Source organism: Lissotriton vulgaris, chromosome 7, assembly GCF_964263255.1.
Source record: "Lissotriton vulgaris chromosome 7, aLisVul1.2, whole genome shotgun sequence".
NCBI lineage: Eukaryota > Metazoa > Chordata > Amphibia > Caudata > Salamandridae > Lissotriton > Lissotriton vulgaris.
Genome location: NC_141695.1, coordinates 601087246 through 601112855, shown reverse-complemented (window position 1 = coordinate 601112855; position 25610 = coordinate 601087246). Strand labels below are relative to the sequence as shown.

The 25610-nt window shown below is 48.1% G+C and overlaps 2 protein-coding genes across 5 annotated transcripts in view; one reads left to right on the top strand and one right to left on the bottom strand.

Moving 5' to 3' along the window:
• Positions 1-1384, bottom strand: part of ACOX1 (acyl-CoA oxidase 1) — a 207941-nt gene extending 206557 nt beyond the window's left edge. The window contains exon 1 of one of the 3 annotated variants that reach the window (XM_086930716.1): positions 1013-1384. In XM_086930716.1, the coding sequence (XP_086786842.1) occupies positions 1013-1127 (115 nt within the window). In that variant the 5' untranslated portion in view covers positions 1128-1384. The remainder of the gene's footprint in view (positions 1-1012) is intronic. The other 2 variants (XM_086930717.1, XM_086930715.1) reach the window with 2 other exon arrangements.
• Positions 1385-1740: 356 nt separating this feature from the next.
• The window catches only part of TEN1 (TEN1 subunit of CST complex), a 203262-nt gene continuing 179392 nt past the window's right edge, over positions 1741-25610 (top strand). Inside the window, exon 1 of one of the 2 annotated variants that reach the window (XM_086930721.1) lies at positions 1741-1884. In XM_086930721.1, coding sequence (XP_086786847.1) covers positions 1855-1884 — 30 coding nt within the window. In that variant the 5' untranslated portion in view covers positions 1741-1854. The remainder of the gene's footprint in view (positions 1885-25610) is intronic. The other variant, XM_086930720.1, reaches the window with a different exon arrangement.

Below are 25610 nucleotides of genomic sequence, written 5' to 3'. Positions count from 1 at the left end.
TTTGATAAATGGGACCTCGTGTAAACAGTTGGGTCACAGTTATTAATTTGGTCCCTTATGAACAAGGAGGGTTTGGATAAATGCATTCTACGAGTAATCACTGCTTAACCTTTTGTGTGATTGCACAGAGGTCCATAAGAGGTAGCAGGATTGTTGAACTGTTGCTTCATGGTCCTTGATTCTGCGTTTGATTTGGCCGATCCTGTGTGGCTGAGGTCAAAGCTAACAAGTTGGACCCTCACTTTAGGGCTTCATGACATTTCCCAAAAATTGCATTCTGACAATTGGGCCAAGGGGAACGTGACAAAATGTGGAACTTGACAGCCTGAATACTGGTAGAGAATGGATTAAAACGGGTGTTTCCTGTCTCTTGCACCCTCTGGGATATCATTATCAGACCTTCTGACAATGTTGTCTACGAAGTTAGCTTTACGCCTAAAATAGGAATGTGGCACATAGCATACCTTTAATATTATGACAAATTAGAAATCATTGATTAGTGTCCGGTAGAGTTACAAAGGAAACTATTAGCATTAGACCAGTAACGCAACTAGAGCTCGGATCTTTGTGGACTGCTGAATTGTTAGCACTGGATGAGATTTTTTGGTGGATGAAATCTGGTGGCAGTGTTCTCATTAATTATGTAGGTCCCTTTACCCTGCTGGTAATTGAAAAGACGTATGATAAAGAAGCAGAAACAGTTGAACCGGTAAGTTTATTGTCGTTATAACAGTAATATTTTTTATTGTTTCCCCTCAACACGAGTTCCTATGCTGGCTATAACAGCAGGTCGCCATTCCGAGGTCTTATAAATATGCTGACTGTAACAGGTGTGGACTACACCTGTTATAGTCAGCATATAGTAGGCAAAGAGGTGACTCGGAGCTCTGCCCGGAAAGAAAACGTTACAGCAGTGAGCACACTGCACACAATTTCTTTGCACAGCAAATACACCTACGTTTCCTATATTCTATACTCTAATGTATACCCCATTCGCACACAGGTTTCTCACCAATCTCCCGCCTTCTTCGGCTTCGTTCTGGGCTCCCGTCCAGTATGTGAGTGAGGAGTTCGGGGTTGAAGGTGGCGGACGCACGCTCTCGCTGCAGGTCGGGGTGCGAGGTCATGGTCGGGGTATTAGGCGATCTTGGGTTGTGAGAGTTTGAAAAGGTGATAGGCGACGCGGTGGTGATCGGTACGGCGGTATCTTGTTTCGCAGCAGCTTCCTACTAACTGGCCACCAAAACAGCTGCCCTTCGCCCCACGGGAATAACCAGGAAGCACAGCACAAGCGACACCCACTGCCCCTTGGACCTGTCAAATAAGTGACGCCCACTGCCCCCAGGCAACCGTCATGCTTGCCTGACTATAAGATGGCGGCCCCTTTGCAGCATCTACGACATGGATACAGAAAAGCACAAGCATAGTACTACCCCCAAAGAAAACAACTAACAAATGATAATGTAGTCTTAATTGCCCGTCTTCATTTCAAAATTCAACGGACCGAAGTTTTTTTCGGATAGATATCTAAAAAAATTCACAAATTAAAAATATTTGTGTTTTATTTAATAATCAGGATATGTACAAACGTTCTATGTCTGTAACTCTATTAGTACATTTACATGTTCTAAATTAGTATGCAACGAAATAATTTTCTCCCGTTTGTCAGGGTTGCCTGCATTTGCTTGTAGTTCCAACATGGCCGCTGGGTTTCTTCCATGGTGACATACACCGTCACTCTTCTCTAAAACGTGATCTCACGTCCAGCCTGGACAGTTTGAGTTCTGCATAGCATTATATTATATTTGTAGTTATATAGCGCTTTCTATCTCTGCTGAGGCGTTGTAGCTCTCTATGACATGTAGCGTCAATCCTGGAGCCCAGGTTAGTCGTTAGTCGAATTTGTTATTGTTGGTTAGTGCTTTTAAAGAAACCATTTCGTGCATTTACTCCAGTCTCTTTGTGGTATGACTTATAGGTGGTGATTGGAAGGGTGAGTTAATGTAAACGAGTGATTGAATGAGTAGCTAGGAGATGATGGGGATGGGGGGGGGGGGGGGGGGGGGCTTAGACGAGGAAGATTTTGAGGGAAAAAGGGTTCATTTATTTCCCCACTGGTGGCACTCCACACACAGTATGAAGAGGTAGGAGGAGCATCCCACTTCGTCTCCACACTCAGAGAAGAGGGGTGAAAAGAGGTATGCCTCTAATTAGAAGAGGAGAGTAGACAAGACACACATGACCTCACCCACAAAAATGTGTGGCATGCTTCATCATAGGGCTGCTACAACACCTTTGCATAAGCCAACAACACCAGTGTCGTAGCAGCCCTATGATGAAGCATGCCACAAATGTTTGTGGGTGAGGGCAGTTTTATCAACATGTGTGTCTCGTCTAATCGCCTCTTCTAATTAGCGAAATACCTCTTATCGCCCCTCTTCTATGTGTGTGGAGAGTCTTGTTACAGGAGGTGGAAGTGGGGTGCTCCTCCTACCCCTTGTTACTGTGTGTGAAGTGACTAGCGTGGCCGCTGAGCCGCAGGGGTATTACGTTCAAATATTTTTAAACAGTTAGACCTCTGTGCACCTTAATTAAGCTGACATTCTTTGGACTAAGCAGTGCTTTATGATGTCAGAACAACAGGGTCTAGCTTATGGAGAGGATACAGTGGAACAGATCCTCGCAGGGCCATCATTGCTTGGTGAGACCACCATTAACCAAGTCCTGTCCCAGGGTGAAGGGTGGGACACACTGGTCGAATTAAAGCGGTCACACGTGAAGGCGATCCTACATGGGGCTATACTAACTGAATACCTCAATGCTGCCCCACGTGGCCTGATCGTTATCAACGTACCACTGATCTTGGAAGAAGTATCATTTAGAAAAGTTTGGGCTCTGATTTCTTGGAAATGTACGAGGGACTGGCTTATTCTAATTATAGCGGTACAAAAAGGGGTGGTGATGGACGGAGCATCTGAACCAATCAAACACTCACACCCAGTCAACAGATCTGGTTTTAATCCATCACCGTTCTTTAGCCCACTCTGCCACCCCAGCTCATATAGCCAGAAACCGGTCCTAGGATGCTTGATTCCGGTCCAGGAAAGACATGGCTTGGCAGTTCGGGCGGAGTGTTCCCATGAGGCACAGGGTCAAGGCTGATTTGCATATGGCCATGTCTTAACTGGGGTGGTGTGGTGAGCAAAAAAACGATAGATTTAGGCCCAGATCACTGTACTGGGGTGAATGTGTGAAATTGTTCGGCATTCTGTCCATCAACTGTTTTTGCATTTGTTACCCCGAGTGGGACGGGTATGCTCAGACGTGAGTCCTGTGCTCTCCACACCACTGGAGTCAAGCTATCCTGGCTGAAGAAGAGCTGATAGCCAGAAACTGGTCCTAGGATGCTTGATTCCGGTCCAGGAAACACATGTCTTGGCAGTTCGGGCTGGACTGTTCCCATGAGGCACAGGGTCAAGGCTGATTTGCATATGGCCATGTCTTAACTGGGGTGGTGTGGTGAGCAAAAAATCGATGGATTTAGGCCCAGATCACTGTATTGGGGTGAATGTATGACATTGTTCTGCATTCTGTCCATCAACTGTTGTTTTTGCATTTGTTACCCTGAGTGGGACGGGTATGCTCAGACGTGAGTCTCGTGCTCTTCACACCACTGGAGTCAAGCTATCCTGGCTGAAGACGGCTGATAGGCAGAAACCGGTCCTAGGATGCTTGATTCTGGTCCAGGAAAGACATGGCTTGGCAGTTCGGGCTGGAGTTTTCCCATGAGGCACAGGGTCAAGGCTGATTTGCATATGGCCATGTCTTAACTGGGGTGGTGTGGTGAGCCAAAAAACTATGGATTTAGGCCCAGATCACTGTACTGGAGTGAATGTATGACATTGTTTTGCATTCTGTCCATCAACTGTTGCTTTTGCATTTGTTACCCCGAGTGGGACGGGTATGCTCAGACGTGACTCCCGTGCTCTCCACACCACTGGAGTCAAGCTATCCTGGCTGGAGACGGCTGATAGCCAGAAACCGGTCCTAGGATGCTTGATTCCGGTCCAGGAAAGACATGGCTTGGCAGTTCGGGCTAGACTGTTCCCATAAGACACAGGGTCAAGGCTGATTTGCATATGGCCATGTCTTAACTGGGGTGGTGTGGTGAGCAAAAAAACGATGGATTTAGGCCCAGATCACTGTGCTGGGGTGAATGTATGACATTGTTCTGCATTCTGTCCATCAACTGTTGTTTTTGCATTTGTTACCCCAAGTGGGACGGGTATGCTCAGACGTGAGTCCCGTGCTCTGCACACCACTGGAGTCAAGCTATCCTGGCTGAAGACGGCTGATAGCCAGGAACCATCTGTTACGGCGGGACTAGGAATAGGCAATAGACGTGTTCTGGTAGTAGTGGATTTTATTTTATCAAATAGGTCATCGGTACAGGTTTTCCTTGCAGCTCCCTTTCTGGGTGAACGGCTCCTGTCGGGACGGGTTCTTCGTCGGACTCCCTCCTCCTTCCTCCTGACGGGGCTCCTCCTTCGACTGCTGGGCTCTGGAGGCTCCGTAATGCTCGCCCTCGCCGGCCGCCGAGAAGGGAAGAAAAGAGAGGACCAGTAAGTGCTTCGGCGCTACAAACACGGTAGTTGAGGAGGGGGGGGGGGGTGTGAGGGACGTGAGGGGAACACACAGTGCTTTACTGGCTATGCTAGTGTCGGTGCCAATCTCGTGTCAAAATCAAGTAGGGGAAACGGGTGGTCTTTTACAAGTTTATCTAAGTAGTACGGCGGCCTTTACGCCTCCACCACCCCAGGAATCTGTCCCGTACCTCTGCTAGCCGTACACCTCCTGGCGTACGGCTGGGCGGCTCGCGGTGGTGGCCTCCAGGCGTTGTAGATCCCGTCTCTGTTTTTCCGGCGCTCTCGGCTCCAACCTCCGCTCTTGAGAAATCTTGATCCGTCTCTTCCGCTGGCGTCGGCTTGCTCTCCGGGATCTCGGTTTCCCCAAGGCTCTCCTCGCTTAACCACCTCTCACTCCCGATCCGCTTCTCCTCCTCCCGTAGCCACCGCTCTTCTCCTCTCCAGTCCGACACGCTGCTTCCCGCCTCTCCGCTCTCCTGCACTCTGTCCGCTCCTCCGGTGAAAAAACACACCTGGGGATTATCGGAGCCTCCTTTTACCTGTTCTTTAGGCTCCTCCTCCATCAGAGCTTCGGTCCATTTAAAGGGACCCCAACCTTCCTCCTGCTCGTCGCAACTATATCTTTCGCTTGCAGACCAGCCAGGGTTGAGGGGAGGCTGCGGAGACAAGAGGGGGGGGTCAAACAATGTTAAAGGTGGTCCCTCCTCCTTACTAGACTCCGCTCCCCGGTTACACACCATCCCCCCTGAACACTTCCGATCGGGAAGTGGATTCCGTGATAAAAAGTCAGCCCCAGTATTGTCGACCCCTTTCTTGTGATGCACACTAAAGGCATAAGGCTGCAGGGCCAGAAACCACCTCATGACACGGGCATTGTTCGATTTGTTGCGGGCCATCCAGAGAAGGGGCGCATGGTCCGTGTAGAGGGAGAACTGACGCCCTTCCAGGTAGTACGCCAGCTTTTCCACGGCCCAACGAATGGCAAGACATTCTTTCTCGACCGTAGGATACTTTAGTTCCCTTGGGAACAGCTTTCGGCTGATGAACAGTATCGGATGGTCACCTCCGTCGTCCCCCAATTGAGATAGCACGGCCCCTATACCATAGTCTGACGCGTCTGTATGTAGGGAAAAAGGCCGTGTAAAATCCGGTGAAGCAAGGATTGGGGTGGAGGTGATGGTCCTCTTCAGGGAAGCGAAAGAGTCCAACATAGAGGAAGTTGGCGTCCGTAGAATCGACTGCTTGACCTTAGTCTGTAGGGCATCTGTTAGGGGGGCGGCCAATTGGGCAAAATCAGGAATAAACCGCCTGTAGTAGCCGATTAGGCCTAAAAACGCTCTGAGTTCTTTCTTTGTACTCGGGAAGGGAGTTTCCGCAATGGCCCTCACTTTCTCTACTTGCGGCTCAATCCTGCCATGTCCTAGTACATAACCCAAGTACTTTACTTTCTGGAAACCGATTCGTGATTTTTTTGCGTTGACTTTCAACCCGGCCTGGTTGAGTGTCTCGAACAACGTGTGCAGGTGTTTTAGATGTGAGTCCCAGTCAGGGCTAAAGACGACTATATCATCAAGGTAGGCAGAAGTAAAAGACGATATATCTTTTAGTACTCGGTTCATCAACCTTTGAAAGGTGGCAGGGGCTCCATGAAGGCCAAAGGGAAGAACGGTGAATTCGTACCTGCCTGAGTCAGTGGTGAACGCTGTTTTATGCCGGTCCTCCTCCTTTAGAGGGACCTGCCAGTAGCCCTTGGTAAGATCGATTGTACTTATGTATTTGGCCTCACCAAGCTTCTCTATGAGTTCGTCTATCCTGGGAATGGGGTAAGCATCAAAGGTGGAAATGTCGTTCAGCGCTCGGAAGTCCATGCAGAACCTTCTCGTCCCATCAGGTTTTGGTATCAGTACAATGGGGCTTGACCATTCGCTGTGGGAAGGCCTTATCACCCCGAGTCTGAGCATCTCCTCAACTTCTTGTTGTATCCCGGCCCTCCTGGACTCCGGGACTCGATAGGGTTTGATCTTTACGGTTTTACCCGGCAACGTATGGATATGATGTTCAGCCAGATTGGTTTTTCCGGGGATGTCTGAGAAGACCTGGGCATGTTGCTGTAGCGTTTTCTCCATCTGTCGTTTCTCTTGGGTTGTCAACTCTTCATTGACCACTAGACTGGAAAGGGTTGACTTGTGGTCGAGGGGGTTCGAGTCCGTGAGGTGAATCTCTGTTGGCGGTCGGCCGAGCCATTTTTTTAGGATGTTGATGTGATACACCTGTGTGCTCCGTGGACGTACTTTTAGTCTGTAGCTAGTGTTTCCAATGGTTTCTACGACTTCGTAGGGCCCACTCCATTCCGCTTTAAATTTCTGAGTCGACGAAGGCAACAGAACCAGAGCCCAATCACCTACGGAAAGTTTTCTCCATTTTTTTCCTTTGTCATATATCGTCTTTTGTCTTCTTTGGCTTTTCTCCAGGTTGGCAAAAGCGAGGTCTCGTAACTTTCCCAGTTTGGACCGCAGTTGTCTCGCATACTCCAGGGTTTTGGTTACCTCTTCGGGAGTTTCTCGCTCCCAGGCTTCCTTGGTCATGTCCAATAGGGACCGTGGCTGTCGTCCATATAGGAGTTCAAACGAGGAGAACCCTAGGCTGCTCTGTTTTTGACCCCGGATGACATATAGAGCCAGTGGGAGTATTTGATCCCACTCAGTGCCATTTACCTCTAACATTTTTCGGAGAGTGGTCTTCAAGGTCCGGTTGTACCGTTCCACTAGTCCATCCGTTTGGGGATGGTATACGGCTGTCCGGATTTGGTGGATGTGTAGGAGGGCACACACTTCTTTCATAAGGCGAGACACAAAAGGAGTACCTTGATCAGTTAGTATTTCTTTCGGAAAGCCAACTCGTGAAAACAATTCCAACATTTTGTCGGCTATGTTCTTTGTGGTGGTCGCTGTCAGGGGGAAGGCCTCTGGAAACCGGGTAGAATAGTCAACCATGACCAGTACATATTGGTGACCCTTCTTTGTTTTGGGGAGAGGCCCTATGAGGTCCATTCCAACTCTCTCGAACGGGACACCGATGATTGGGAGAGGTTGTAGGGGCACGGCAGGCGTCCGGGTCATATTCCGTTTCTGACACACGTCGCACTCCTGGCAATACACCATCGAGTCTTTGTATATACCGGGCCAGTAGAAGCATTTTAACAGATTTTGTGTTGTTTTTTCGGCTCCTGTATGGCCTGCCACTAAATGAGAGTGTGAGTAGAACAACACTTGTTCACGAAAGGATACTGGGACCAGAAGTTGTTCTGGGTCGGTTTCCTTTCCCTGTCTATACAGAAGGTCATTTTTAATGAAAAATCGGGGATACCGTATGGGGTTTTGGCTCTGATTTTGGTGGGCTACTTCCCAGGCATTAAACAAAGTAGCATCATTTGCTTGGGCAAATTGAAAACTTCTATCCAATATCCATGGTTCCGGGGAGGCTAAGGCTGGCACATACTTCTTGTTCCCTGGGGTGTCTCTTGATACTTTCACTGGGGCAAGGCTGGATTTGAACATGTCCAGAAACTCGGGGTTGTCAGTCCCAATAATTAGATCTTCTGGCAGAGATGCCAGCACCCCTACTTTGACTCTGGACGGCCTACCGGTTTGTGGAATCAGGGGTATTACCGCCACCGGGTACTGCTTCACATCCCCATGAACACACCTGATGTAAACATTCTCTCTGGGAAGGAGCTGTTGGGGTAGCACATGGTGGGCCTGGACCACGGACTGACGACATCCCGAGTCTAGCAGTGCTTTTACCGGGTTACCATTGATCACTATACTCACTCTATAGGCACGTCCCATCTCAGCGGAGTATAAGACGGTCCGGGGTAGATATCCGACCTCCATGGGCTCCTCCTCCTGTTTCCGTCGAGGACAATGACGGGCTATATGGCCCCAGGTCCCACAATCAAAACACTGTGGCCCACTATGGGGCACAGGCTCTGGCTTCCAGATACGTGGTTTAGGCGCTTCCGGCATACGTACAGGTTTCCTCTCCGGTTTGTAGGGATGCTTCTGCCTATCGGATTCCCCTACCATCGGGGGTTTTTGAGGAGCCCTGGAAAAGGTATTAGCCATTTCTACGGCCTGTATAGTGGTCAGGTTGTGATGTTGCTTTAACCACCTTTGTGTCGAGAAGGGGAGCGCCTCGAGGAACTGCTCGAGATATATGCGGTCCATGATCTCTTCTTTTGAGCTTTCGTTGGGCCTTAGCCATTTGTCCGCAGCCATTTTCAGGCGGACAAACAATGTTTTTGGCGTCTCCCCTGGTACACCCCTCTCCTTCCTGAACCGGATCCGGTATGCCTCTGTGTCAAGGCCTAGATGGTCCAAGATGACTTGTTTTATGTCCGCGTAGGACGTGTCTCCTCGGGGGTTTGCCACCTGGTAGGCGGCTTGGGCCTCCCCCACCAGTAACGGGGCCAGGAAGAAAGGCCATTTCACAACAGGCCATCCACAGGCCCTAGCAGCCCTTTCGAAATTAAGTAGAAATGCGTCCGGATCCTCCCCGGGCTGGTACTTTTGAAGGGACACTCCTCCTATTGTATGGGGTATTCCTCCCACTGCCACTGATCCTGTAGGTACGGGAGGGTCCAGGGTACGGGTTACCACGGCGGCTTTAATGACTTCTCTGTCTGCCTCAGCCGCTAGGAACTGCTGCTCTGCAATCTTCTCCAGGCGTTCCTGACCTTGCACCAGGGCTTTCACTAAATCTTCCATCTTTGGTTTACAGACGGATGGGCTGCCTGCATTCTCCACCACTGTTACGGCGGGACTAGGAATAGGCAATAGAGGTGTTCTGGTAGTAGTGAATTTTATTTTATCAAATAGGTCATCGGTACAGGTTTTCCTTGCAGCTCCCTTTCTGGGTGAACGGCTCCTGTCGGGACGGGTTCTTCGTCGGACTCCCTCCTCCTTCCTCCTGACGGGGCTCCTCCTTCGACTGCTGGGCTCTGGAGGCTCCGTAATGCTCGCCCTCGCCGGCCGCCGAGAAGGGAAGAAAAGAGAGGACCAGTAAGTGCTTCGGCGCTGCAAACACGGTAGTTGAGGGGGGGGGGTGTGAGGGACGTGAGGGGAACACACAGTGCTTTACTGGCTATGCTAGTGTCGGTGCCAATCTCGTGTCAAAATCAAGTAGGGGAAACGGGTGGTCTTTTACAAGTTTATCTAAGTAGTACGGCGGCCTTTACGCCTCCACCACCCCAGGAATCTGTCCCGTACCTCTGCTAGCCGTACACCTCCTGGCGTACGGCTGGGCGGCTCGCGGTGGTGGCCTCCAGGCGTTGTAGATCCCGTCTCTGTTTTTCCGGCGCTCTCGGCTCCAACCTCCGCTCTTGAGAAATCTTGATCCGTCTCTTCCGCTGGCGTCGGCTTGCTCTCCGGGATCTCGGTTTCCCCAAGGCTCTCCTCGCTTAACCACCTCTCACTCCCGATCCGCTTCTCCTCCTCCCGTAGCCACCGCTCTTCTCCTCTCCAGTCCGACACGCTGCTTCCCGCCTCTCCGCTCTCCTGCACTCTGTCCGCTCCTCCGGTGAAAAAACACACCTGGGGATTATCGGAGCCTCCTTTTACCTGTTCTTTAGGCTCCTCCTCCATCAGAGCTTCGGTCCATTTAAAGGGACCCCAACCTTCCTCCTGCTCGTCGCAACTATATCTTTCGCTTGCAGACCAGCCAGGGTTGAGGGGAGGCTGCGGAGACAAGAGGGGGGGGTCAAACAATGTTAAAGGTGGTCCCTCCTCCTTACTAGACCCCGCTCCCCGGTTACACAATCCCAGGATGCTTGATTCTTTTCCAGGAAAGACATGGCTTGGCAGTTCGGGCTTGACTGTTCCCATGAGGCACACGGTCAAGGCTGATTTGCATATGGCCATGTCTTAACTGGGGTGGTGTGGTGAGCAAGAAAACAATGGATTTAGGCCCAGATCACTGTATTGGGGTGAATGTATGACATTGTTCTGCATTCTGTCCATCAACTGTTGTTTTTGCATTTGTTACCCCGAGTGGGATGGGTATGCTCAGACGTGAGTCCCGTGGTCTCCACACCACTGGAGTCAAGCTATCCTGGCTGAAGACGGCTGATAGCCAGAAACCGGTCCTAGGATGCTTGATTCTGGTCCAGGAAAGACATGGCTTGGCAGTTCGGGCTGGACTGTTCCCATGAGGCACAGGGTCAAGGCTGATTTGCATATGGCCATGTCTTAACTGGGGTGGTGTGGTGAGCCAAAAAACTATGGATTTTGGCCCCGATCACTGTACTGGAGTGAATGTATGACATTGTTCTGCATTCTGTCCATCAACTGTTGCTTTTGCATTTGTTACCCCAAGTGGGACGGGTATGCTCAGACGTGAGTCCCGTGCTCTGCACACCACTGGAGTCAAGCTATCCTGGCTGAAGACGGCTGATAGCCAGGAACCATCCCAGGATGCTTGATTCTTTTCCAGGAAAGACATGGCTTGGCAGTTCGGGCTGGACTGTTCCCATAAGACACAGGGTCAAGGCTGATTTGCATATGGCCATGTCTTAACTGGGGTGGTGTGGTGAGCAAGAAAACCATGGATTTAGGCCCTGATCACTGTACTGGGGTGAATGTATGACATTGTTCTGCATTCTGTCCATCAACCGTTGTTTTTGCATTTGTTACCCCGAGTGGGACGGGTATTCTCAGACGTGAGTCCCGTGCTCTCCACACCACTGGAGTCAAGCTATCCTAGCTGAAGACGGCTGATAGCCAGGAACCGGTCCTAGGATGCTTGATTCTGGTCCAGGAAAGACATGGCTTGGCAGTTCGGGCTGGACTGTTCCCATGAGGCACAGGGTCAAGGCTGATTTGCATATGGCCATGTCTTAATTGGGGTGGTGTGGTGAGCAAAACAACGATGGATTTAGGCCCAGATCACTGTACCGGGGTGAATGTATGACATTGTTCTGCATTCTGTCCATCAACTGTTGTTTTTGCATTTATTCTAATTATAAACACAGCCAAAAGAATAGCAGACACCCTCTACCTACAAATCCAGAAAAGCAGACAAGGCTTAAAAACAAGCATTGTATTGGCCACTTGCAAAAGAAAGTTGGAGGAAACTAATAGCGAAATAGGGGAGTGCAAAGACTATCTCCTAAGATCTAAGGTGGACAAGTTACAAAAGGACCTGAATAAATTTTCAAGAGAAAAGGTGTATCCTTACTCAACAGAGAAATATATCCTAAAGAAAATGGAGGACATGAAAAAGGGCCCACAAAGCAACCGCAGGAACTCAGACACAATGAGTTCTAGCAGTGAGATAAGTGATTACGAGAGAAGACCCCATAGAAGAGGTAGAGGGAGGGGACATTTTGCAGGACCACACCCAGCATTCAATCCCAGGTACTCCAATTTTCAAGGGCAGAGTTTCGGTTGGCCGCCTATGTTTTCCAAATTCCCACAAATGCAGGGACCCTAAACCCCACAAGGCAGGGGCAAGCAGAAAGGGGCGCAAGGGATGCAATGGGAGGATCTGAATCAGAGGGTGATGAGCATGGCGAGGGACCCCTTCCCCGGGACGAGCATGGAGTGACACTGTTGATGAATCTTACAGACACCCCCTTACTGGTCCACAAGAATCACTTCTGAACAAGGGCTTGGGCTTTGTCCCAATAAACACTCTGAATGGTTTTAATATCCGCCAAGAACTTGCAGGTTTCTTTCAAAATATTAGACTTAAAGTCTACTTCCAAGGCAGACCAGAAGCAGGTTAGTGGGGTGGGGACACCAACATCCGCCCCAACCGCATTTTCACACCAGACCGCTGTTCTCCTCATTAAGGTTGCAACGTTTGTTCACGCGGTCATTCATGAGGTAGAAACTTTGGCAAGTAAAGAGTCCCTTCCTTTCAAGAACCTCACTAAATGTGAAAAGGAAGCTTTGGACCAACTGAGGAACAACCCTGACATTGTGATTAAACCAGCAGACAAAGGGAAGCCATAGTTATCCAGACAAAAACAACCTATGAAGTAGAGTGCTTGAGACTGCTCTCAGATGCAAGGAATTACAGAGTTCTCCCAAGAGACCAACCCCAGATCTTTAGAGGGAAATAGCCTCTGTGGTAGAGGAAGGAGTGAGCAACGATTGGATAACAAAGAAGGAAGGGAATTTACTATGCCAAGGAGACCCAATCACACCGTATTTTGATACCTTACCAAAGGTACACAAACCAACCAGACCACCTCCAGGCAGATCGATCGTGTCCAGGATAGGTTCGATCCTGGAACCTTTATCCCAGTTTTGCAACTTTTACTTAAGGACACAATGGATGTTCTTAATCTGCCAAGGACCTCACATTTGACCCAACAAAGGAGATTCTGGTGGGATTAGACATTGAGTCTCTGTACACCAACATACTCCAGAGGGAAACACTACGGGTGGTAGAAGAGGTTCTATTTGACCAAAAGTGGTCCTTCTGAGCACCTAGACCATTCATTCTGCAGCTCGCAGAAATTGCACTCACAAGGAACTTTTTTGAATTTCAAGGCACCCATTACCTTCAGACCCATGGGACTTCTATGGGGAGTACGTTTGCTCCAAGCCTAGCTGGACTCTACGTGGCGTCTTTTGGCAAACAGTTTATGCGGAATTGGAGGATCCTTAATTTCAATAGAGAAACCACTCTTCTCATTTAAAAGAAGTCAGAATATAAAAGACCTACTGGTACACACCAGACCGAGACCTAACCCACCGAGACGGTGAGAGAACCTGTGGGAACTTCCCCAGTGATCGGGCACACCAGGTGTGGATCGTGTGATGTGCGTCAGCTGACCGAAAACATAACAAGCATTGACAAGGGTCAATCAATCAATCAATATAAGCTTTATTTCGATACAAGAAATATCTTAAAAGCTATACATAATCGCAGGAAGTATTAGGAAATTCATGGATACATTTTGGGCCCAGAATGCAATAAAAACAATTGATTGAAGAAACATTTAAGAACATAAAAGGATTAAAAAGTTGCATAGGCATTATACTTAAAAGTGAGACAGATTGGAGAGGCACTGAATAACGCTACGGACAGGGAGCTGCACTATACTAAAGCGGTAGGAGTACTGCACTGGTTTCCACACACACCCAAGAATAAGATAACTAGTAAGTTTATAGACATGGGACTAATACTAGTCAAACGTGAAATTAGTAGAAACTGGAAATCTAGAAAGGGACCCACATACAAGCGGCGGTATAATGAATGTCTTAGATGGGCGACGAGCGAAAGCACACTGAGGTATCAACTAGCCCGACGCACTGCAGACGAAAGGGCGCTCGAAAGGGCGACAGCATGGGAGGCACTAGTGCAGGCGCTCCGAGATGGCACAGGGGAGGAGGAGGGGGGCACACTGACTCAGAAACAGAAGATCCCACTAGCACACCAGGTACACACTCTTAGCGAATAGTACATTCCTCCTAGCAATGACCAAAACATACGCTACTTGAGAATCCAGGCGCAGGCGCAGGCATTGGGAGAAGGGTGGAAGGGGGGGGGGGGGGGGGGGAGTTGAGGTACCGGGGCGGGTGGGAAGTTAGGGGGAGGGGTGAAAAATATAAAAGCAGACCACAGATATATTGGCATAAAGAATAAAAGAACTCGGGGGCTACTACGAAGAGTGTACAATGGACTGACGCCGCCCGACCTTCGGGTTGTGGGCTTATTGGCTGTGTAAACGATTTGCCCGAGCAAATTCTTAGTACTGTTGCTGCTATTGTGAAGTGCCCATAAATGTATGATATATGTAAGATTTGGTTCTGCAATAAAAACGATATTAAAAAAAAAAATACTTAAAAGTGAGAAAGTGCTTGTGCTAGAGGGCAAACACCACTTGAGCATTGTAATTATTTAGGAATTAATGCTCAAGTTTCTCGCTCTGATACTCCATGCCCATCTAAGAAATGTGGCTATTGCACAGGCCTAGAGGTCCCTTGGATCGGATCTTAAAATGCGTAATGCTGTTTGGTGGCTGCGAGTGCCTAACTCCCTGCAAAGTGGTTTCAGCCAGTGCCTCCTTGGAGCTTTGTAAGCTGGGCAAGTGAACAAAAAATGTGAAATTGACTCAGTGGCGGCATCGCAACTTGGACAGGAGGCAGAGGTTTGGTAAGGTGGCTTCCACTGGACAGTCAAATCGTGCAAAGGGAGTATGCCTACCCTAAACTTAAAATACAGTACTCTGTCATAAGGTTTTTGTATTAGGTCCAGGTAGGGTTCCAGGTGCATTGTATGCTTATGCTGCATAAATTCCTCTGTTCACCTTCCAAGTCTAGGATTAAGAAGGTTGCTCGTGGCAACCCACCGCCAGTATACCTTTTTAATTTCTGCCTTTGGTGGGGAGGTTCTATTAATCCAAGCCTCTTTGAGGTCGAGATCATATAGAAGCTTTTTCACACCTTTTAACCAGTTAATAATGTGCCACCCATCCATATCCATTACCTCTCTAAGCCCTGCTGCGTAGTTGGCTAGTTCAGGTGTCCGCCACAAGCGGACCCATAGCAAAAGAGGACAACATTTTGCTATGTGTCCTAGCGAGTGGCAGCCAAGATCATATAGGCGGGGCTTGGTAGGTGTCATCTGGGGGAGCATCATTAGATCCTTCAGGAATTTGTTTTCCGATCTGCAGATTTGGTCTGTTTTGGAAAGACCCCATAATTCGGCAATGTAGAGTGCCGAACTTACAGCTCTTGCCTTATAGATTGTTAGGGTAGGCTGCTCTGTAAATGTAACAGGAGAGACCGTATGTCCAGTCACTTAAAGGCACTTCACTGGCTAAGAATTGACAACAGGGTCAAGTTTAAGACTCTCAGCCTCATGCACAGGATAAAGTGGGGCAATGCTCCCAAATACCTTCTGACTCTTGTGCATACCTATATGCCTGCCCGAGACTTGAGATCCGCCTCCCAAGGTCTCTTCTGCGTCCCTAAAATACGTCGGGCCAGGATGGGAGGCAGGTCTTTCTCCTTCCTGGGCCCAAAGCTCTGGAATTCCCTTCCCCAACCACTTCGTCTTGAAAATAGGTACCCACACTTTCGCAAGGCCATCAAAACCTGGCTTTTTAATCAGTGAGCGTTTTTGGTTTCCCATTCTAACCCTTTCTGTCCCTCTAGTTCAAATTTCTGTTTAGCGCCGGGAAGCCCTTTTTGGGTATCTGTCGCGCTCTATAAACTAAATAAATAAATAGGGTAGGGACAATGGGTTTGCTTGTTGAGGAGTGATGCTCTTTCAAAATTGCCCCCACCACCCTTTTATGGCTCGAGAGCATTTTCTGCACATGCGACCTCCATAGCATGGGATCAGAAATACGAATTCCTAAATAATCAAATGCCGTAACCCTCTCCATAGGGACACTGTTAAGTGTGGGAGGGTTCCTAAATGATTTAGGTGGATTTAAGATTAGGAACTTTGTTTTTTGGGTATTGATGGACAGCCCTCTGTTGTTACAAAACTGGTCAAAGCTGTTTAAAAGAGTCTGCAGGCACTTTGGCGTTTTTGAGATGAGGAGGGTATCGTCTGCAAACAGGAGAGTGGGGATTTTTTCCCCCGCCAGGGCTGGGGCATCAGATGGTATTTGCTGTAGGTGCTCAACCACCCCATTAACATACAAAGAAAATAGGCTGGGAGCTAACACACAGCCCTGGCGGACTACCCTGTTCACTGGTATCCGTACAGTTGTTTGCCCTTGGGAACCCCATCTTACTTGGGCATAATTATCCTTGTGCAGACGGATTAGCATGTTAAGAATATACCTGGGAATCCCCTGCTCTGACAAAACTTGCCACAGGCGCTCGCGAGGGACCAGGTCAAAGGCAGTCTTTAAATCGATAAAAGCGAGATAAAGACTGCCTTTGCCCAGCTTAACCACCTTCCATTATAGGAGTAATAACCTGAACACCTGTTCAATGGTTCCCGTACCTGCCCTAAAGCCGGCTTGGTAGTCGGAAAGGATCCTATTTTCGTCAGCCCATGCAAGGATCCTCTCCAGCAATACCCGACCTAATACTTTCTGTGTTGAATCGATCAAGCTTATCGGGCGGTAATTGGTAGGGTCTTCCCTACACCCCTTTTTAAAGATGGGCACAACTTCTGCTCCCTTCCAAGAGGCTGGGATAGGACACCCCGCAATCAATAGCATTAATTAGAAGTGCAATAAATTTTGCCCATTTCACTGGATCTGCTCGGAAAAGGTCCCCTGGCAGGCCATCAGGTCCTGCTGCCTTAGCCGGGACTATTCGCTTGATAGCAGCCTCGACCTCCAGCTCAGTGAAAGGATCTAGGTTTAATTCCTGACCCGAGGCCCTTGGGTCAATATTTGGGCCATCCGAGATGGTTTCCTTCTCTGAAGCTAACCTGTTTAAATACTAGGTCCCTCCAGAAACACCATCTCAAGGTTTTTACCCTTCTTCAAGATGATGCCATTGACATCCTAACACTCACGGAGACTTGGCTGGGTGATAATTTTCTGCCAGATATCATAGCTGCCCTTCCTAGCAACTATGACGCAGTATGGCACAATCGCTCTGAAATTGCTCGAGGTGGGGGAGTAGCAATTTTGTTTAAGAAAAACTTAAAAGCTGTCAAAATAATTGCCGAAACTATAGAACTGGCCGAGATATTAGGAGTAAAGATTATGCTGAATAATGCATGTTTAGTGACTTTAACTGTGTATCGTCCCCCAAATTCCACGTCAGTCTTTAATGACTTGTTTGCCCCAATTATGTCTGATTTAGGCACTAGATATCAAAAAATGGTGGTGACAGGCGACTTTAACCTGCACTGGGATAAAGTTGAGAAAGATCTGCCATCCAGACATCTAGAAATCACCATGTCCTCTCTGGGGATTAGACAATTGGTGGACGCCCCTACTCACATCAAGGGGCACACCTTAGACCTCATTTGGACATCAGATCCAAAGGTGAACATCGTGGACATTACACCTTGTATCTGGTCAGACCACCATTTGGTGAACTGCGAGATTCCAATTGAAAGCTATATGTCCCAAAAATCTACCAAATTTAAAAAAGTCCGGCAGTGGACAAAAGTTGATTTACAAGCTTTAACTTGCTGTCTTCCAGATCGCACTCGTACACTAACTTCAAAGGGAGATCTGGACCAGGACTATAAAGATCTAATGCAGATTCTGACTCAAGCAATTGACCAGATAGCCCCGGAGAAATTACAAAAAGTAAAAGGATTAGAAAAAGGCGCCCCATGGTTCACCCCACTCTTGAGGGACCATAAAAAGAAACCCTGGTGCTTAGAAAGAACTTGGAGGAGAACTAAGGATGGGATAGATAAGGAACACTATAGAACTGCACTTAAGATATACAAGAAATTGATCATTGCAACAAAAGCAGATTTCTACGAAAGTCGTATAAGTCAAGCAGACAATGTTCAGAAGGAAACATTTAAAATCCTAACCGAATTAAGTAAAAAACCAGAAACATCGGAAACAACTATAACTGCCGACAGTTTTCAAAGTTTCTTTCTCGAGAAGGTGGATACCATCCTTTCTGAAATCAAGAGCAGTACTTTGAAGGACTCTTGCCCTCCACAGGAAGCTCAATCCTCCCCTGAAGTATATATCTCTGAGCTCCCTGCATTAGACCCGTTAAGTCTTGAACAAATTATGAAGAACATTAAATCAGGCTCTCCAGCAGATCCATGTCCTCCTAAGGTATTTTGTTTAGCACGACCTATTCTGGAAAATCAGATTATCTCAATCCTTAACAAATCAATGGAGACTGGCCAATTACCATCTACCCTAAAGGAGGCACGGGTGAGGCCTTTGTCAAAGAAACCTGGAGCCGATCCGGCCATCCTAAAGAACTATAGGCCGATCTCCCAGCTGCCCTTTCTGTCCAAAATTTTAGAGCAACATGTGCTTAAGTCCCTTTCCTCCTTCCTGGAGTCACAACACCTGCTCCAGGAGAGACAGGCGGGATTTCGGGCACATCACAGCACCGAGTTGGTGATGCTCTCTGTGCTGGATGAGCTGAGAGGAATGGCTGACAGGAAGAAACCGAGCGCCCTGATACTTTTAGATCTATCGGCGGCGTTCGATACTGTCAGCCATTCCCTGCTATTGGACAGACTGGATGCATTTGGGATAAGGGGTCAGGCCTATCAATGGCTCCAATCTTTTTTAACGGGTAGGACCCAGAGAATCCAACTGGGAGATGTCACCTCTAAAGTGGGCTTTCTGGAATGCGGAGTCCCGCAGGGCTCTGCATTATCCCCACTCCTTTTTAATTTGTACCTTCAGCCATTGATTGACTCACTAGTTAAAATGGGTTGTCGTGTATTTATTTATGCGGACGACACCCAGCTATTGCTGAGTATTGACAATACGATCTCGGCACAAACTAGTGCCTAGAATATACTCAGACATACGGTTGGCTGGATGACGGCCAATCTATTAAAAATAAACCCAGAAAAGACTGAGGTACTAGTGGTCTCTACCCAAGCCTCGCCGTGGAGTGACTGTTACTGGCCACAGGAATTAGGCCCCTCACCGATACCGAGTGATAATGTAAAAAGCCTCGGAATTAAGATCGATAACGAATTGTCCATGACCAGTCAGATTTCCTCAGTGGTAGGGACGTGTACTGGCTTGATCCGACAGCTACGGAAGCTGGCTCCTCTCCTTTCCTCTTCCGCACTCCGTATGGTAGTCTCGGCCACCATTGTGTCGAGACTGGACTACGGGAATGCCCTGTACCTTGGTTTACCCAAATTTCTGATTAACCGACTACAGGTAGTCTTGAATGATGCAGCCCGTCTAATCTTTAAGGTACCCAGAAGAACTCATGCCACCGACCTACTACTCAAGCTACATTGGCTTCCCGTTGAACAGAGAGCGGAGTTTAAGAGCATGTGTACTGCCCATAAAGCCATCTATGGGCAAGCTCCTGCGTACATCAAAGAACGTTTGGAGTTATACATCCCTAGGCGAGCTCTACGTTCCGCGGAAGCTCAGCTCTTGGTATGTCCCCGCTATAAGTTAAAAACTAAAGGCGGAAGATCTTTCTCGGTTCTGGTTCCACAGATTTGGAACAATTTGCCAGAGTCACTTCGGAAAGAAACAAATCTTCTGAGGTTCAGGAAGCAGTTAAAAACTTTGTTATTTAAGAAGGCATTTGATCTAGTTAAATAAATCCTATTATAATTTCCCCTGATCATCCTAGCCTCATGTATTGTTGCTGCTGTTTGTTTTAAGCGCCTAGAGACCTGGTGGTGAGTTGGCGCTATAAAAGACCAAGTTAACAATAACAATAACCGGAATATAAGTTGAGAAAATGGTCATACCATCTCTTGCTCGGGATGTTATTCGTTATTAATTCACTGTCGGGACGGGCCTTTTTCCTGACCAGATTCCAAAAGAGACTAGCATCCTTCCCCATGCTGGCTGCTTTTAATGCTTGCCAGTGCTGTTCCTCCCACTCACTCTTGGATTTGAGGATTGTCAACTTGTATTCCCTTCTGGCGGACTTAATCTTGTCAGGGGACTTGCCTTTAACAGCCATAATTAGTGTAGATTTTTTTCGTCTGCAGGTCCTCGTATACCCCGAGTTGGTAGTATCCCTGCTCAGGGTGCATCATTTGCTGTCAGAGGTAGCGCAAAATAAGGATCCCAGAGTGTTAACCAGCCCCTCATAAGTTGAAGATACTTTCTGAGTACCATCTGGATCAGAGTTCTTCAAACATTTTGATGCCGAGACCCCCTTGTAAAACCTTTTTGGGGGTAAGGACCCCCTTCCGACAAAAGTTTCTAGAAACTGGTACTCCTCATCATCATCTTTTGATAACCATAAATGCGCCTGTTAGACCTCATCAATTCCATCCATTATTCATCCACCCACACTTTCACACATCCATCCATCCTTTCATCCTTCCATCCATCCATCCATCCTTCATCCATCCACCCTTTCATCTTTCCATCCATACATCCATCCTTTACCCATCCACCCTTCCATTCATTCATCCATACATCCATCCACCCTTTCATCCTCCCATCCATACATCCATCCTTCATCCATCCACCCTTTCATCCATACATCCATCCACCCACCCTTTCATCCATCCATCCACCCTTCCATCCATCCATCCATCAGTCCACCCTTTCATCCTTCCATCCATCCACCCTTTCATCCATTCATCCACCCTTTCATCAATTCATCCACCCTTTCATCCATCCATTCATCCTTCATCCGTCCACCCTTTCATCCTTACATCCATACATCTATCCTTCATCCATCTATCCTTCACCAATCCAACCTTTCATCCTTCCATCCATACATCCATCCTTCATCCATCCACCCTTTCATCCATCCATTCACCCATCATTCATCCACCCATCTTTTCACACATCCATCCATCATTCATCCATGCAAACTTTTATCCATCCATACATCCTTCATCCATCTACCCTTTCATCCTTCCATCCATCCATCCATCCATCCTTCCATCCATCCATCCTTACATCCATCCACCCTTTCATCCATCCATCCACCCTTTCATCCATCCATTCATCATTCACCCACCCACCTTTTCACACATCCATCCATCCTTCATCCTTACATCCATCCATCCACCCATCATTCATCCACCCACCTTTTCTGTGCCTCTCTCATTGGGAGGGGGGGTTAGTATCTCTCTGTGTTTTCTTCCTTCTTTCCCGATCATGGGAGGGCATCTCTGTGCCTCCCTGCTGGGGGCGGGGGACGTGTCACGGGACCCACAGCTCCAGGCGCGCAATATCCATTGACCTCAAAGGGCTACACTACAGCCTGCTTCCCCCTCCGCCCCCGCCGCACTTCCCCTCCTCCCCCAGCTCGAAATGGCTTCAGGGACACACACACACACAGCCACACCGGAGTACTTAACATGTCTTTAAAAGACCTTTTATTTGTTAATGAGGCTTTGATGTTTTTCACACCTCGGTATGAATTAGGCCTCCACCGTGAGCACCCTCGATCAGCCCAAGCCAAGGACTCCACGACCCCCCTGGGGGTCGCGCCCCCCAGATTGAAGACCTCTGATCTAGACCAATATTAATCTCTTGAAAATCGCTTACGGCCTCTGCCAGGGTCTCCCTTATAGTGGACAGTTTCCCCTCATCCATTGCTACCTTGTGCCATTTAAGGCGTCTTCCGCAATTAGAGGGGGTTACTTCCCTTGTTGTCATATGGGCCTCTCTGCACGTGTTTTCTGGGTTAGGAGGCCATAGAGGTTTTAAGGACAAGGACAGCGAGTTATGGTCGTGATCAGTGGTTAATACAACCTCCATGTCTATTAAATGTCTCCAGAGATTTAGATTTAACAAGATGTAATCAATAGGTGAGGAGAAACCCACCCTATTATAGGTATGAGCCCCTGAAAAATCGGATGGGGATCTTCCATTAGTGGCCCAAAGATCGTATTCTTGTGATATGTAATTCAGCTGGATGGCTAGCTGGGTCCACCTTTTTATCAGCGGTAAACTCCGCAGCGGAACTCCCTGCTTTACATCATCCTCCTCCGAACCCAGTAGATCCTCGGTGGCGAGAGGTTCAAATGTACAGTTGAAGTCTCCAGCCACCAGGATGTTGGATTCGGAGGGGCAGCAGGAGAGCTCCGCTTCCAAGCAGCTGATTATTGGGGATTGAGCTCCACCCTTTGTGCCATGTACATAGATGTTAAACATGTCTAAAGTCCTCCCTCCTTTATTGTCCCTAAGGGTCAGTCTTAGAAGGTCTGGGCAGCTACACTCAATCATTTGTATCGTGCAATCTACTGTAATGCTAACCCTGATTCTGGTAGTACTACTGGGATGAAATAGGAAACAAAGCCAAATTTATGGTGGGAAATCATGCTCCAAGTCTCTTAGAAAATGCAAATAGTAAAGCTATCAATATATTTGTTCCAATCAGGCATGGCTAAGTTCTTAAATAGGCCAGCTATATTCCAAGAGAGGATTTTGAAATTGGAAGTGCTGTCTCTGAGGCTCAACAGTTCGCCAATACTTGTGTCTATATGCGGGAGATAATGGATAGTACTAGATATATGAGGTGATTCAATCGCAGATGTTAGAGCCTGGTTGGCTAAACTGGGTCGTGCAATGGGAACAATAGGTGGTTTGGCCGGAGTAGCACATTCTTGATTTATATTAAGCCCAATAGAGCTTTGTGCAACTGAAGGTAGTCAGTCATTTTCATCTAGTTGTAATTCCCTAGTTGGTTTATATTTGGGAGCTGTGGCTCTCATATTTGAGCTAGGAGAAAGTGGGGTGGGTCTAAATTGAATATTGGATCGTCTAGGTGCAGAGGTCCTGTATTCTAGGACTATTAGGTCCTCGGCCAGCTGGGGGGGAAGTCAGAAAAATCTCTATTGTATCAAGTCGGGGGTCATGTGAGGGGTGCCTTTTAACCTTAACAATGTCTTCTCGTATCAGTGACCGGCACCCTCTAACGTGGCGAATCCAATGGATGACCTTATTCATAAGAGAATCTTCGGGCTCACGGCCCAGATATTTTGGAACATTAATCATGAACACTGTCTGCCTCTCTCGTGTGGTAACAGGGCCGGGAAAATGCGGACCAGATGGAGTTGGGGTTGGCAATAAGGGTCTAGGTCTTGGAATTGCGTAGTTAGTGTCACTATGTTTTTGTGTAGAACTAGCTTGCCTTTTGGCTTCGGACTACAAAGACGCCACATTTGGCCCTACCGGTAAATGAGATGGAGGAATTGGTGTAAATCTGGTATGCATGGAGGCAGATTTGTCTGCGATACTGACATTATCATGCCTCGATGCTAATGGAGCAGGGGCATCTCGAGGTTTGTGTGTCATGTTTTGGATGGTTAATTTCCTAACAGTGGCTGTTAGGTCTAAGACTAAAGTTTTGAGGTCCCTCACCTGAGTTGTAAGGGAATTTATAATTGTTAACAGCGTCTGGCCAGAGCATTAGGATCTATTTCGCTGTCTAGTAAAGGGGAGGAAGATGCTTCTGTTGGTAAGACCTGGGTGGCCAGGTCATCAGTTTGAATTGTTACCTCAGCCAAGGCAGTGTAACGGTTAGTACAAACTATAACGGTAGGCTCTAGGTGGCTCGTTTCCGATTGAGCCAATGGGGAGAGAGGTACATGAGTGGGCAAGGTAGTGATCGACTCAGAACTAGATTGCCTTGGTATTGTATTGCTACTTCCAGTGACGGAATTAGCGATACAATTAGTGGAGGACGCTTTGCAGAAAATCTCAGGTATACGGACCGACAGTAGTTGTTTACTAACTTCTGTGGATTGGATGGAATCTGCCTCTAATATGCCCTCACACTCGTCAACTAGTGTTTCAATTCGACCCATAACATGATCATTAAGCATTCTCTTGCTTTTCTTAGCTTTTTTAGATTTTCTAGCCCCCTGAACAACACTTACAACATTCGACCCCCCCGCTCCCCCTGCTCCCTCCATAAGTTTACGTTTGCCCATAGTGAGGCCTCAAGAAGAGTGTTTGTGGGGCAGTATGAGCAATGCCTTTGAGGGCAGACAGGCAGGAACACAGTCAGTTGAGTCGATCAACAGAGGGATATATCAAAAACAACAAGGGCACCCAAACGAGTCAGCATAGGACCTCGGGGAACATATTTCTCAAGCAACAGTGGTCCCATGCATAACAGTGGTCCCATGCATAGATAGGTACAAGAAAAATAAATATAGACACAATGGAGCTATATTAAGTAAGGTGATTTGTCCAGCCGGATAGGGATCACAAATCTTTACTATAAAGAAAATTCAACAAGGTAATACCTTACATTCAAAAGAGTGAGACACAAGCCTGTGCCCTCACGCTTACAAATTGGCAAAGTGGTAGGATAGATCAACAGAGGGAGACAAACGTCAGAGGGGTGGCCCTGCCCTGGCTCTTAGCCCACGCACGGTCCCGCAAAGCAGGGGGCTCTGCTTGATTTTTATCGCCTCCGGGCGCAGGATGGACAATGGCAGCTTCCGCCCCGGGTGCTCCCGGGACCTGTAGTACCCCTCCTCACTGCGGCCACGCTGGTGACAGGGAGCTGCGGCGGTGGGAGGGAGACCGGAAACAGGAGACCGGCAGTGGAGTAAAGGCGTCTGGTGGCTCTGTGCAGGTACGATGCAAATGGCCCCTTGAGTGTCCGTGAAGGGCCAAATGTAGTTTGCTTAATATTTTGCTTAATTTCTTTGAATATAGCTCTAATATAGCTCTAGGTCTCAGGCCCAGCTCAGTCCTCCATTCCTCCTCACCTCCTTTGCCGACTCTGGGTCCTAAATCCAAGAGATCGGGGTCCTGTTTTTCCCCTCGCTGCAACGTGCTTCAATGTCGGATCTTTGCAGCTTTCTTTTTTTCAATATAGCAGGCGGCCACAGGGGGAGCCGCCAGGGAAGCCAGGCAGGGAAACAAACAGACCTCTCCCGGTCTGCAAAAAACGTGCCGCTCACACGCACTCCACCTGAGCGGCACAAGTGGGACTCCTGCAGCTGCTCCTCATCCCCCCGGACCCTCTCACCGCCTGGACCGGCACCAAACCGCCGGACCTTCAACGCCGCTAAAATGTTCACAATGCAGTCTCCGCCACGGGATCAAGAGCGATCACTCGGCAGCATATCCCTTATTTTGCAATCATATGGATCCTGCAACCATCAGCCGACAGCAGCTCACATCAGAGAAGGAACGCCGACCAGGTAGATGCCGCTGTAGACGACTGGTCATTTACAAATGATTGTGGGTTGGTCCTGACTTGATACGACATTGACATAGGCCTTACGTACCCCTGGGAACAACGTAGGCATACAAACTGTAACACCAGCAATGTAATTTACATGATTAGATGCCCTTGCGGCCTTATATACATTGGAATGACGACACACATTCAAAATAAGAATTATGGAACACAG